Source organism: Vicia villosa, linkage group LG4 (assembly GCF_029867415.1).
Source record: "Vicia villosa cultivar HV-30 ecotype Madison, WI linkage group LG4, Vvil1.0, whole genome shotgun sequence".
NCBI lineage: Eukaryota > Viridiplantae > Streptophyta > Magnoliopsida > Fabales > Fabaceae > Vicia > Vicia villosa.
In genome coordinates, this window is record NC_081183.1 from 179,944,435 (window position 1) to 179,959,459 (window position 15,025).

The 15,025-nt window shown below is 36.2% G+C and overlaps 1 protein-coding gene across 2 annotated transcripts; it reads right to left on the reverse strand.

The window, feature by feature from the left end:
• Positions 1-6,211: 6,211 nt before the first annotated feature.
• On the reverse strand, positions 6,212-14,933 carry LOC131596207 (protein ACTIVITY OF BC1 COMPLEX KINASE 1, chloroplastic). 2 transcript variants are annotated; one of them, XM_058868798.1, is made up of 14 exons: positions 14,482-14,933; positions 12,501-12,707; positions 12,334-12,423; positions 12,088-12,234; positions 11,451-11,615; positions 11,160-11,300; positions 10,890-11,069; positions 10,106-10,301; positions 9,059-9,186; positions 8,709-8,780; positions 7,418-7,530; positions 7,165-7,312; positions 6,672-6,741; positions 6,212-6,579 (listed from the first exon to the last, which is right to left on the reverse strand). In XM_058868798.1, exons 1-14 carry the CDS (start codon positions 14,728-14,730, stop codon positions 6,515-6,517), a joined length of 1,971 nt encoding a protein of 656 aa, XP_058724781.1. In that variant the 5' UTR covers positions 14,731-14,933; the 3' UTR covers positions 6,212-6,514. The 2 variants fall into 2 exon arrangements, with proteins under 2 accessions (XP_058724781.1, XP_058724782.1); XM_058868799.1 differs by having other exon boundaries at positions 12,501-12,702; positions 14,477-14,933.
• Between the last annotated feature and the right edge of the window lie 92 nt (positions 14,934-15,025).

Below are 15,025 nucleotides of genomic sequence, written 5' to 3' on the forward strand. Positions count from 1 at the left end.
CAAAAGCATGTATGAACCAGAGACATGGAATTTGTAGATCAATCGATTGTTATTGACGGTTATTCTTAGGATCTTTATATAAGCAGATTTGTTTTTCAGTTTTAGGGGTCTGCCATTCTTACATTCCTTACATAAACTCAAAGTGTCCAAGTGACAGAGAGAAAAGAGTGTTACTTTAACAATGTATGTGTGTTCCATAATTTTTAGGCATTTTACTTTATTTACCGTCTTTTTATGTTCTTCTTCTTTATCTTTGTCAATCTTTTTCTTTTTTTTTTAGAATTTAAGTTTTATTGACTTATAACACACAAAAATATTTATAAAAAAAAAAAAAACTTTGACACTATGTCCTAGGATTACTAGTCAATCCAGCAAGTAACCTTTAAGAAAGAGACTAGAGGTTGTTTACTAAAATCAAGGGTAAACACACACACGCCTTCATCTGGTTCATGAGTAACACTAATCTTGAGAAGAAATCAGCAACTGATTCATCTTCTTTCATCTGTGTTATCTCAAACTGCTTTCTAAACGTCTGCAACTTCACCCTTTTTCTGTTTTTCATCTTCGTCGTACAAGTTATTCGATTTGTCTCACGTTTCTTTGGACGATTCCTCTTCAATGATTATCTCGAACACATTAGGATCCATACATTGATGAATAAAAAACAAAGCTTTTCCATCTTTCCTCCTTTGATCCTTGTGCACACCTTTATGGACATCGTATGCATTTGCTTCCAATACTGGTACTCCATCATTCACGATTTTAGCCACATCTTGAAATCTATAAATGATTTTCATTTGCGCAACCCACCTGCCGTAGTTCTCACCTTTGAAAACTGATAGATTCGTTGGAAATTGTGTTGATGTTGTATTTCCGTTTTCCATTTCATTATACCTCTGAATCATAAATCAGGCTCGTTGATACCAATTTGTTGGAATAATTAGGGTTCCATGAAGAAGAAGAAGAAGAAGAAGAAGAATAGTAAGAGAGAGAGAGAGATTATATTGTATATTGAAAAAGAATTTTATTAAATGAAGTTTTTGTGTCTATTTACAACATAGCATGCCTATTTATATGCAACCAAAACCCAAAATATGCAAATTACACTTCGACACAACAATTATATGTTGTATTTTACTATGTCGAATACAACTTGCTCTACTCAGCTTAGTTCGACTAGGTCGAACACATACTTGAAAATGAAATATTACCTTCTAACAAAAATACTTTTATCCTCTATCTCGTTCACAGTTGTTGACACACCAGAAAACAACTTATCATTATGAACTAACTAGATAGTTCACACTACTGCATGACAAATCATGATAAACTTATGCTTAAATTTAGACTTAGGACCTAAAGAGAGAAAAAAACTCAAAATCAAGCCTAACATCTATATGAAGAGCCAGTTACACTCCTAGCAACCTAAAGATCATATACCAGACCCTAGAAACCACACTACAACTCAAAAACAAATAAGAGGTCAAATCGACATGATCCCTGCACTGAGTATAAGCAAGCCCCTCTTGTTCAGTAATGCATTTTTGCTAAAATAATTTTTCTTTTGATGAAAACCTATTACGCATATGTTATCAAGAATAAACCACCACTTTAGAAGGGACCCAACCATTCCATCTTGCATGAAAAGAAAGGAAATCATTTACAACATTTTTCCAAGAGAGAGAGGTGAGGTCATCTCAAGCTTGATCAGTTGACCTAACAGAGAAAAAGCCATCTTTAGCATTCCTCCAAACCCACGTGTCATTGTGAAGCACGGATACACCATTTTATATAAAATACCAGTACCGAGTTCGTATCAGATACCGGTACGCGTATGGTACTCGTATGGTACGTACCAACTATGTACCCTTTTTAAAAAAAAATGTTTGGTACGTCCGTTGGTACACGATTGGAACATGTATGCTCGGTTCTTACAATTTCAGTCTATTTTAGTGAGTCAAATTTTAGTTTTTACTCTCTTTATAAAAGGAGAAGTAAAAATTAAATTCTATATAGTCTTCGTCCTATGCAACTTTCATATTTAAACCTTTGACTTCATGGATTATTAGCACATTTCAAATGTGATTTTTTTATGTTATTGATCTTGATTTTTTTTTATTACTTTTTAATTTGATGTTTTGTTATCATTTGAACAATACAATTCCTTCATATAATTTTTTAAATAATATAATTATTTTATGTTATTTTTATAATTGTATTAAAATATATATTTAGACGTGCTCGTACCTTAGCTTTTTTAAAAATTGTAAAATTGCGTACCCGTATCGGGTATTTGGTACGTACCTGAATCAGTGTAAAGCAAATTGTCAGTCTCCTGACTAAACTTGAACTCTTAGAGGTTCAAGAGAAACTCAGGAACTAAAGGTTCTTCGTGAACAAAGAACGAACGTTTCCACTTAAGATCCCAGATAATCCTCCCTACCTCACTGACAGACCCTTTTTAATTTTAGAAATAGTGAAAAGTTTCTGAAAACGAGTCTTAATGGGAGCATCACCTAACCAGGAATTTTCCCAAAAGGAGGTTGAAAGACCATATCCAACCTTCTTAGTCAAGCCCAACTAAAACCAATTCAGGGTCTTCATTCTTAGCTCAAAGCAGGGAAACTCCTCTCGACCTAGAGGATAAGATACGACGACTCAAGAGTCTACCTCCACACAAGGAGAAGACATTGAGAGGAAAATAATAGGAATTTGTCATCTCCACTAAATGAAGAGAGCTAATTAACCATCCAAAGATCATTAACACCCAGAACCCGAAGATTTTTAGACACACGAATCTCTAACCACTTGACCCAAGCAATTCTAGATATCCCTTTCACGCCTCCCCAAAGAAATCTCATTTGAATCCTAACCAGATTTTCCATACTTTCACAAGCATCTTGATATAAGATAAAAAGAAAATTGAGATAGCATTAAGCAAAGAATTAAGAAGAATAACTTTGTCCCCTAAACTAACATACATATGAGATAAAGAATCAAGTCTCTTCCATATCATATTTAACAAGGGTTCCCAAGTTGATTCAAGCCTAGGATTGGCTCCAACTGGAAATCCTAGGTACTGGAACAGGAGAGACTCAATCTTACAGTGCAAGAAAGCCTTAGCAAGCTAAAGGAAGCACGGTTCAACATTAATGCCAATCAATCTAATCTTATGGAAATTAACCCCTAAATCCGAGGTCGGCTCAAACCCCCTTAGAATAACCTTAATAGTCCATAAAGTCTCAACTGCCGGCTGAGCTAAAATTATGGTATCATCGACATACTAGAGATGGGAGACCTCCAAATTGGAGGGACCAACTTTAAAGTCGTAAAAGAGACCCAACTTAGGAGCCCGCTAAATTAGCTCATTAAGCACTTCATCCACAAGGAGGAAAGGGGCTAAAGGGTCTCCCTGCTTCAACCCTTTTGGATCTTGACTTCGGGAGTACGTGAGCCATTAACCAGGACAGTCAGATTACCAAAATAAAAACTCTGATCCATGATCACCATTTATCATTAAAGTTGAATTTGATTAACATATAACCCAAGAAGTTTCAGCTCACCGAATCATACACTTTCTCAAAATCAACTTTAAATATGAGACACTCTTTCTAGTTCATTCGATGCGGAGGCGTCAACTTTTGGGTTCATCCATCTCCAGCTTCATCTTCCCAGAGGAGGCAGGTGTCACCTTCTGATGCCCCATAAGCTCCATCGGTCCATGTTGAGGCACGTCATGTTGATGTCATTCCTGAGAAGTTTGGAGGAGGCTCTTACAACTTATCAATGATGCCTTTATATCCAGACCGTGCTTCGAGGCATGCGAGGAACAAAGAGGTAAAATTCATCTGTATTTATTCTTTAAAACACATGTGCTATAATATTCAAAGTTTTTGGCGATTATTATTTTTCTGTAGTATTGTGATGCTTTAAAATTCATCAACCATGGCAGAAAGATTATGAGGCTTCGGTAGCCTAAGGAGCAGAGGTTTCGTGATGTAATGTGTAACACCTGAGGCCGAAGAAGGCGAGGGTGGTTGCACCGCATGTAACACTCGAGGCTGAATATGGCAAGGAGTGGTCGTCACATCGTAATGAGAGGGATCTTGAGGCCGTGCAGGTATGAGACTGCATGGTTGAAGGAAAGCATATAGGGATTCATAGGTACTACCTATACCAATAAGATGCATATTCTTTTCGGTAGTCCATTCTATAAGAACCCCACAGTTAAGCATGCTTGACTTGGAACAATTCTGGGATGGTGACCTTCTGGGAAGTTTCCCAGAAAGCGTGCAAGTGAGGTCAAAGCATGCTGAAAAGACCCGTGTTAGTTTGTCGGGTCAATCGATCATCTCGAAAGTAGTATGGAACGTTACAAATAGTATCAGAGCCAGACTTCTCCCTGTACAATGTGGTTCGAGGACGAACCATGCGGAAGCTGGTGGGCATGTAACACTCGAGGCCGAAGAAGGCGAGGGGTGGTTGCACCGCATGTAACACTTGGGGCCGAATATGGCAAGGAGTGGTCACCACGTCAGAATGAGAGGGATCCTAAGGCCGTGCAGGTATGAAACTGCATGGTTGAAGGAAAGCAACCGCATGTAACACTCGAGGCCGAATATGGCAAGGAGTGGTCACCACATCGAAATAAGAGGGATCCTGAGGCCGTGCAGGTATGAAACTGCATGGTTGAAGGAAAGCATATAGGGATTGATAGGTACTACCTATACCAACAAGATGCATCTTCTTTTCGATAGCCTGTTCCATAAGAACTCCACAATTAAGTTTTCCGGAAAGCATGCGAGTGAGGTCAAAGCATGTTGAAAAGACCCGTGTTGGTTTGTGGGGTCAGTCGATCATCACGAAAGCAGTCTGGGGTGTTACATGATGCATATATCTGAGTTGTGAGACTTATGCAAGATTGGTCATACGACTATTAACCACAGTATACTATCAACATTCATTGAGAGATGACACTCTGAGACGTCATCTTTTCATCTTCCCTATAATGATATGTCCATCACACTAGACTATGGGTTATGCCTGCTACATCTTTCGATCAAGGAAAGATTATTAGGCCACTCCAAAATTATCAAAGACAAGGCATTAGAGATGATGGTGACCTATTTGGGAACTGGTCCAAGGGATGTCCTAAAGGAGATAGAAGACACCCGAGAGTGTCATGCTAGATTTGGACTTTTGGAAAGGATGTATGCACAGTAGTTGACAGCAGCAGAGCAAGCCGATGGTGATGATAAGCAGGTTATGCAACACATAGCATATGCGTTGAGAGCATACATGTTTTACTTGGTTGACATGTCCATATTTGTGAACAAGAGTGCCTATCACGTGGATATGGTCTACCTCACATACTTTGCTGACTTGGAACAGATTCATGAGTACAACTAGGGAGCGCTTATTTGGTCTACATGTACTCCAAATTAGTTGAAGGTTGTATGTGAAAGACCAAACAGATGACAGCTAGTTGCACGCTGCTATTAGTAATACATTTGCATCATTTACTGTTTTTGTACCATTTTCATAACACTTGTGCTAAGACATTAGTAATAATTCACATGTACCATTTTTAGGCATGGATCCTCCAACACTTCCTATGTATCTCCGGTTGGTCGTGATGATACCTACATTGAGGATATGTCACATGTTGTGCATTCGTCCCACTCAGAGGAAATCAGATAACCAAGTCCTTCAGAGTATATCTTGACTGCACAGTAGCAGATGATAAACACTTTCAACCGTACGACGATCATCATCAGTCTCGTTGCTTGGATGACATAGTCTTCTACTCTAGATGATCAACTTGTGGATCACATCCGATGTATCCACATCTTCTTGAGCGAGTCATATGTCAGTTCGAGTATATGCAATTTGTTCTAAGAAAAATAGTTGGCAAAAGAATAACTAGTATATTTTGTATGAAAATTATTATAATCAGATAGTCAACTAAATTGACATCACATATAATTGTATGATAATGCTTAAAACTCAACGAGCCAAAGTTGACTTTGCTTTTTCACACTATGTGTTAGTTTGGTTTTGCGTTATACAGTCTCTTTTCAGCTTCCAATGGTGTTTGATACTGAATTTTGTGAAGATTCAACCTTGAAGTAAATAAGCTATATGCTGAAACCCCAGGACACAAATAATAAACAAGCTCAAGTTTTCAACTTGAATGAAATTGGAAAAAATATTGACAATAATAATTGTTTAATATACAACAAAATTATACAAGGGGTGATAGGAAGACCTTAGAAAATTATTTACATGGATTTTTTACTTCTTTGAAATTTCAACTTTATATTTACCAAGCAATATATTGTTTCCTATACAAATGTACTAGTTATTTCCTTTGCCAACAAATGTTGGCATTCCTTTATAACTTCATACAACAAAACTTTTACAACAGAGAGAATAAAATTATAAGACATCTATGAAGTATACTCATCTGACTGAAACAATATTTGTATGTGCTATGGGCCATCCAAAAATTTAATTATCTATCGGATAAGACGGACGAGCTCCATGAAAGCAGGATATCCCTGACAACAGTTGGGAAGTCTACAGCAGAAAGATATTTATATTAAGTTTGTTTTCATGCATTGCATATAACAACTGAACTGTGACAATTACAGGATGCACGAGAACTTTACCTCGAGCTACTTCTACGGCCACTGAGGGTATATCTATTTGATCTTCGACCAACCTATACACATCGACAAGCTGTATAGAACACAAGTCAGATTCTATGCGATGTGATTTGAATTCAACGCAATCATATTAAGATGCAGCCACTGCAGTCATGTGATTAGGACCATTGGATGCTCACATTTTGACTATTAAATTTGATTTACCTAACACGGTGTTGGCAGTGTAGTTGGTAACATGGCAGCCTAACTCTATGTGTAAAAACCGGATGTCGCACTGCCAATTCGGATACTAGTACCATAGCAGGTCCAACCTAAGCTTGTGGTGATACCACGAGGCACCCATTAGGTCGTCAAAGGCTCTAATTACAACGGTGATATTGAATATGAGTTGTCCGATATTTCATCCAATGACTCTAATTGCATGATTGCAGTGAATCAAATATTGTGATTATGGGCTTTAAGAGAGGGGAAAATGACAGATGTCAATGGGACAAACCTCTTCAATATGAAGCTTTGAGTCCTCGGTCAAAGCAAGTAGAAGCTGCCGGCGGATTCCTTCGTCAACAAAGAAAAGGCGAGCTCCGTCTTTGATTGTGTCTGTAAGGTCCAGTTTTTTTGCAACTTTCCAGTTTCTTTGGGTTTGCCTGGATAATGTGGTCTAGTGAGTATCATTGGATGATGCAAGTAAGTACTAGCTAAACATGAAATGCAGATTTTGTTCTGTAATTATGTTATAATAAAATACATACGTGTTTCTCACTTGCAATGCTGGATTGCTGCTCATCTTGGCCACGTTTTCCTTTGCAAGAACAATAAGGTTTTCAAGCCGCTTCCATTGGAAAAGACCATCTTTGAATAGAACCTGAAACATGAAGTTAAGGATATCAAATGACAAGCAATATATATATAGTTGTATAGATAGTGCGACTAAGTTGGGATTCCAATTCTTAAAGGAAAACAGTGACAGGTATTGATTATTAAGAAATTCCACAGGAAGTGTAATGAAAATTCCACATAGGTAAAGGACCATCGGACCACTTAGACTTAGTGCTTCGACAGGTGGCAAGGAAGAGAAAAAAAAAAGGACATACTAGCAAATCAAGTTTCTAGCTCAACTGACTGAATTGTGTGTCCACATATATATTTTACATGTTTAAGAAAGGAGCTTGAAAAGTGTTTTTTTTTAAAACTTGGTATCCGGCCTTGAGACCGATTAATCCTAAGGGACCAGTTCCACCGTCCACTAGCGGGGGTTCGTTTAAAGTCAAAGCTAAGCTCTATATGGACTGGCCCAACACAATGATTGTTAGTACCTAGCGGGATTCGAACTTGATACCTTGAGAGGAGAACACTCTCAAGACCCAAGCCTTCACCAACAGGCCAATTCTTGGGGGTTTGAAAAGTGTTTTTATTGTTTCCATATCCCAGTATAACATGATAAGAGGAATGCTTGCAACACACTCTTCCCGGTACAAGCTCTTCTATTGGTTGAAATTCAAATGGATTCCATTAATTCATGTTGGCCCTACATAAATTTAGTGGATCCACGTGAACTTTAACCAGTAAAAGTGTATGTTGAAAAGAGTGTATTGCTAGCATAATTCAACAAAAGAATCTGCCACTCCTGTAAGTCTATAATACAAATGAAGTAAGATACCAAGTAGATTTAGCCACACCAAAAGACATAAATGGTGGCATAGTACACATGCTTCAAAATTAAACCCATGACTTCTAACAAACTTTATCTAGAATGAACATGATGACAAAGTACCCTTGGCACATGAATTTGAATATAATGGATAAACTGGCATCAATTCATGCCAGTACGAAACCGTGGAATGCCTAGGTCGACCTTTTTTCCCAACCTCCCCCATCCCCTTCCAAACAAAACAGATGATAGTTGATCTAGATTAAAAAAAATTAAATATAGACTACTAAGAATGAGTATTTTTTTAGTTGATGATTGTAGATTAGACAGAATAGTAGTTGTATATTATATGTATAAAAGTAAGCCTATGCACTTTGAACAGCATTACTAACCTGTATGAGTCGTTCTCGTAGAGCTGGATTTGGATCTGTCAGTAGTCGCTTAGCCACATATGGATAGGCAACCTATTTGACAAACTGAGGTTAATGTTGTAGTGACAAATAAGGCATGATAGAAAAGTGACAGTTATGACAGTTGGCACATAGTTTTTTATTTACAATAACAAAGTTATATGGCTAAGTATTTGTAATTATTTTTATTCAAATACATATTATGAAACCGACTTCATTCTTTAAATGCAAGACTATTAATATAAACGAAAAAATTGCAATTCTTGAAATAAACTGCATGCAGCCTTTAAATCGACTTGAAACCTGGACAGGTCAGAAATGGGAACTTTTACCTCAAGAAATTTGAAGTCGGGCTTCAGAGTAAAACAGATGCCCTCTTGAGTCAATAAAGAACGAATTACAAGTGAAAATCTTTCTGGGATTCGAATGGGATAATTGTAAACCAACTGGTTAAACTTTCCTGCAGTATATTCATTGATATATCAGTTAAAAATTTATGAAATTGTACATGATAAAAAGATTCTCCTTCCTGTATTCCCTATAAAAGTCCAAAAAACAAACATTTGATCATTAGACAAAAATTGTGAAAAAACATGACTCTTTGAATGATGCTTCATTGACACATTTGTTACAGCATAAAACAACATCTAATTACAACAGATAACTATTAATCTTAGATTACGATGAACTCTTAACACCAAATTAAACTGAATCATGGTACAGATATACTATCTTCGGTTCAAAAACATAAATAAAATAAATTACAACTTTATTCCTGCATAAGGCAACAGATTTGTCCCTTCTTTGTAATATCCGGACATTTGCACATTATCACTTAAGAAAGCTAAGAGGTAAGATGCAACAACAGAGTCGCATAACCTGTAATGTAACTAGGGTCCTTAACTTGAATGGATTCTTTCCTTTCAGATTCAGGCAGTATCCGCAGTGTCTTGTTATTTTAAATTCCCCGATTGACAATATAGAAAAGAATTCAATCCAAATTGGGAAAATTTTATCACAAAAGACATTGAGTTTGGATAAAATGGTCACTGTTAGAATCAAAGAGTATTTTAGATTATCTAGAACTAGTTTTTTATGTTAGAGTATCTTACAATATTTCTGAAGATAAGTTTTCATATTTCTTTGTAATTATCAACATATTATGATCTGTTTCCTTGTTTCAATAAGATTCGGAGTCTTATATTAGTATAATAAGAGTTTGTGTTTGGTCATTTGTATCAAATAATAATAATAGTAGCGGTAAAAATAATAATAACAATCAATCAATCATATCAAACCACATTAATCTAAAACCGTATCACGTAGATGGTCACATTGCAATAGCTATCTTAATTAAGTGATGAAGTAGAAATGCCTACCAGTGACACTGCGAAAATTAAAATCTGCCAATCCTTTTCCAGAAGAGTCCTGCCAAATTGCTTCTAAAGCAGGAACTATTGGAGAGACATCAGTCCCTGCTGCCAGGAAGCCTAATCTGGTGAAATCATTAGCCATCTCAGCATAGTCTTCATTCACAGCATGTACAACAGCATCAGTTAAAATCTGTTTATTTTGCTGAAGAAATGGAAGCAGACAAACGTGTTAACCAAAAAATTTTACTATTCTGCAAGGCCAGATAATATATAGCATGTAAGGCAAATTATTTTTATTATTATTATTATTATTATTATTTTTATTATTATTATTATTAATTATTATTAATAATAATAATAATAATAATAATAATATTATATTATTATTATATGTTCATGTTTGGTGGTCATTTAAAATGCAGGGTAGCATGAGAAAAAATACAAACATGATTTTCAACATAGAGGGTGACCTATGCGCACAATTACAACAATTTAAGGATTTGACTCTATTATTGTATAGATATCTTTATGTAGTTTCCTGTCCTTTTTTAGATACTATTCTCGTGTAATTCCTTAATTAGAACAGATTCAATATAACCTTCACAAAACTGAATATTGTTCGATGTGCTCCATCTATTTATATTAAACTTAACTCCACAGTTGTCTGCTGGATAAACACAACTAAACATTTCACTACACATGACCTTCACAGTAAAGAAACACAACTACTGATAGCCAGAGAAGGAGAAACATAATGATTTCCTTCCATGCTTAGTATATAAAGAATTACCTCACTAAGAACAGCAACATTGCCAAAGTCCACATATGCAATCCGTCCATCACGCATGGCAAAAATATTTCCAGGGTGAGGGTCTCCATGAAATAATCCAAATTCCAACAATTGTCTAAGGGCAGCACTCACACCAATTGTTAGAAATCCATCTAGATCAATACCACCTTCTTTAATGGCCTGAGTCACAAGATGAAAACTTATTAATCTATAAAATATAACAAACCATTTTTACTGACAACAGATACAATACATTCCAAATTAACAAACCTGTGGATTGGTGCATCTAATACCATCAATCCATTCCATCACTAATACACGTGGCCCAGAAAGTTGTTTGTAAACCAGAGGAATTTTGACGGTGGGGTCATTTTTAAAATTTTCTAGAAAATCTTCAATATTGCGGGCTTCCTGAAATAAAGAGGAATCAGCACATTTGCTTGGAAAAATATATACTGAAAAGAACACACTCAATATGTAAAGCAACCCTCATATTTGATGTTTTAAGTTCAAAGCAAACAATAAACTACTACGACAAACACAAAAAGTTCTGCAAGTTACCAGTGTATAGTCAAGCTCTTCCAAAAGCTTTTCACCAAACTCATCAACAATCAGCTCAGCATTACACCCCAGCTTCTGTATACTGAGGCCATTTAAGAATGAAGCTAAAGTGCGAAACAGGAAGAGATCTCGATAAATTATGGGCTCTATCCCGGGCCTTTGAACCTGCGTCATCCAATTGTGTCTTTAGAAATGGATTCTTCCCTTTGTTTATATTTTAGCAAGACATGTGAATCACTTTAATCACATACTTAAACCAAGCCATATTTTCCAATCATAATTAGGAGACAGCAAAACAAATATAACTAGAAAGCAGGAAATTTTCAAAATTTGTATACCAACAAAGATAAACAAACAAGGAAAGGCAAGAAAGCAACTAAACTTCTAATGAATTATTCAATAAAAATGATGCAAGTACATAATAAAGTGCATCTAATTCGGGCACCGGCGAGAAATAAAATCTCTATGAATGTCTAAAGAAAAGCTAAGAAGAAGATTTTTTAAAAATTATTAGTTGATCAAGCTACAAAGACGGCAATATAATGTGATGTCATGTTAGAACTTCTAAAAACCATGTAATAAGTGCTACATTAGAAAATCATTACAGGATTATAATACAAGGTGAGGTCAATAAAACCTTTATAGCAACATCCTCGCCAGTGGCACGTAAAGTAGCCCGGTAAACTTGACCCAAACTTGCAGCTGCTATTGTCTCTGATGAGATTCTGCTGAAAACTGCTTCAAGGGGCTGTCCCAGTTCTTCCTCTATGATATTGAAGGCAGTCTAAGACATTTTTATGCCATACATCAGATGAAAGATTGTAAGTCAACCATTTAGCATTAATAAGATTAAAAAAATGTGGAGGCTTGGTAGTTAGATTACTTGATTAGGAAATGAAGGGACGTCATCTTGAAGAACGCAAAGTTCACTCATATAATCTTCTCTAATGATATCTGGCCTGTTTGCAAGGACCTGTCAAATGAAAGAAAATTTTATCATCAATTGGTAAACATGAAACAAATGCTTGACAGAATTGAAGAACAACACACCTGACCAGCTTTAATAAAGGAAGGGCCCAAGTCACACAAGAGGTTCCTAAGCTGTCGAGCACGAAATGGAACAACTTCTTCATCCCTTCCAACTAGGAAATCATACACCAATGCAGACCAATATAAGCCCAGACTTAAAACTATCTCCACTCCCCGCGAAATTAGAGACAAAATAGCTCCTCTTGATTCTAATACCTTATTCCTCACCTAACAGCCAACATGGGAAAAAAATAATCAAACAAAACTTCCTTCAACTAGTAAACAAACATTCAGTATATTTAAATAAACTCGTTTAGTTCACCACCCTACCATGATGGTATCTATCAAATTTCCTCTCTACTAACAAATATAATGAACAGAGAGGATATAAGGATGGTTTGGTGGCAGGAGTTGGAGAGTTGAGGAGCCGAGTGATAAGGAGGTCGAGGGTTCAAACCTAACTTCCAGCATAATACTAACAATACTGACGTTACTAACATTGCCCGTTTCAGAAGAAAACAAATAACAAAAAAACAAGTATAACGAATATGTACAAGTACAATGACAATATATCCATCTTACACTAGAATGTTTGAGATATTTATAATACAGAAAATGTGAAGCTTTCTGAGTTAGAGATAAATAAAGTATAGTCTAATCGTATTTACTAAAATGATAACAAGGTGTTAACTTTGTAATGAAAAGCAAAAATAAAAAATGAAAATAACTAACCAACACAACATCCAAACATACCCACTCTCAACAAGGCTTTTCCCATACACATAAAGTGAGGATCACATTGTTAAGAGACCCGAACCCCTCCCAACATGTTAACTAAGGGTGTGTTTGGATAGAGGAATTTAAAGGGGAGGGGAGGAATTATTTTTCTTTTGTAAATTAACTAAACTAGAAATCATTTCCAAAAATAAATTAAGTGTGGTTGAAGTGTTACATATGACCATCTATAATGTCATTCAACAAAAACAACCTAGTCTTATCCCACCAAGTGGGATCGGCTACATGGATCAGTTTTCACCATAATGTTTTATTTAGGACCATGCTTCTATCCAAATTGTTAATCTCGAGAGCTTTCTTAATAACTTTTCTTATAGTCTTTGTAGGTCTTCCTCTACCTCTAGTTGTTTGTCTTCTCTCAATCTAAACTAGTCTCCTTGCCACTTAATCTACCGGTCTTCTCTCTACAAGGCCAAATCACCTAAGTCTATTTTCCCTCATCATTTTTACTATAGGCATTACTCCGACACTCTCTACTATTCTGTTAGACCTCTTCAGTTTCGTAACTGTTATAAAATTATTAGGGCAATAGTGGGTAATTATTATATAATTAAGAGCAGTTTTATTTTATTAATTTTGAGTGTTTATGTTTAGAATAAACAGGAGAACATAGGGAAGAGTAGATTATCGGGTAATGGGTGGCAAAGGGGCCATTTTGGTATTAGGGAGGTGAAGACCCTCAAATCAACCCTGGAAGCTCTGCTCTACTATTCTATAACTCAAAGGGACTTTTCCTGTTTCCGTTTATATATCAGTTGGTTTCTATCATATTCATGTATAATGTTATTCATTGTAAAAAAAATTAAAATCTCAAATATATACCAAAATATAGATTTTGACCTTCCAAAACCCCAAACACTATTGTTAGTAAATTAGTAGTTGTTATGTTTGAATTTGAATTGATCCTACTTGTTAGAACTCCTTCAACTCCCTCAGTTCACCAATCAAGCAACCTAATTGAGACTAGCGTCTCTTAACTCACCAACTCAGCTAACTAGTTGCCCAACCCAAGTACCAAATAAGTTAACTATGATTACTAGCACCCAAAATTTAAATAACTAGAAATAGTAACAAACTAGTTGAGTTATGGTAATCCTTAAAAGCTAGAAATATTTCTTCAAGCAATTGCTAAACATAGGCAAATTAAGAGGTAGTAAAACACAAAACAGATAGAACAAAACGCTACTAGAAATGCTAAAAACCATACAATCTGGGGAGAGTACTTGCGGAAAGGGATGCAGACGCCACGCTCGATGTCTAGTTGCTCCAGCGCACTGTTATTGGACTTGGAATTACTCTGCAACGGTTTCAAAACGGCGCCGTTTTTCACAGAATTTCCAGTTGTGGCAGCCATACTCGAAATTCGCACTGGCCATGGCTTCTTCTGCTTGGTTCGCGGCGAAAGAGTCGGTTGAGGAGAAACAGCGTACAGAGAGTTGACACAAAAGGACTCCATAGAGTAAAGTAAAAAAGAATTGAGATTGGGTTGGGTGTGGAACCCTAGATTGAAGAATGGGTTTGAAACATTTTTTGAAGGTGAGTTTGAAGTTTCCGAGAGCAAATAAGTTGAAAATTAATCGCTTTGGAGAATTCGGTTTTGATTTAAATACAGGAATTAGAATGTAAGGAAAGTGTGAGGATGGGGGTGGGAGGGAAAGGACAGCCACATGAATGAAAGTCCAAAATGTTATAACACTTTGCATGTTGGGGTCTACGTGGCCTAACAGAAAAACAGCCGTAAGTGCATGTTC

Excerpts from the sequence above, each read along its gene's own strand:
- LOC131596207 (XM_058868798.1), bottom strand. The coding sequence starts at position 14,730 with ATGGAGTCCTTTTGTGTCAACTCTCTGTACGCTGTTTCTCCTCAACCG. Across the intron at positions 12,424-12,500 it reads CCTTTATTAAAGCTGGTCAG|GTCCTTGCAAACAGGCCAGA; the intron begins GTGTGTTGTTCT and ends TTCATTTGACAG. Across the intron at positions 6,742-7,164 it reads CAAAGCTTCATATTGAAGAG|CTTGTCGATGTGTATAGGTT; the intron begins GTTTGTCCCATT and ends TGTTCTATACAG.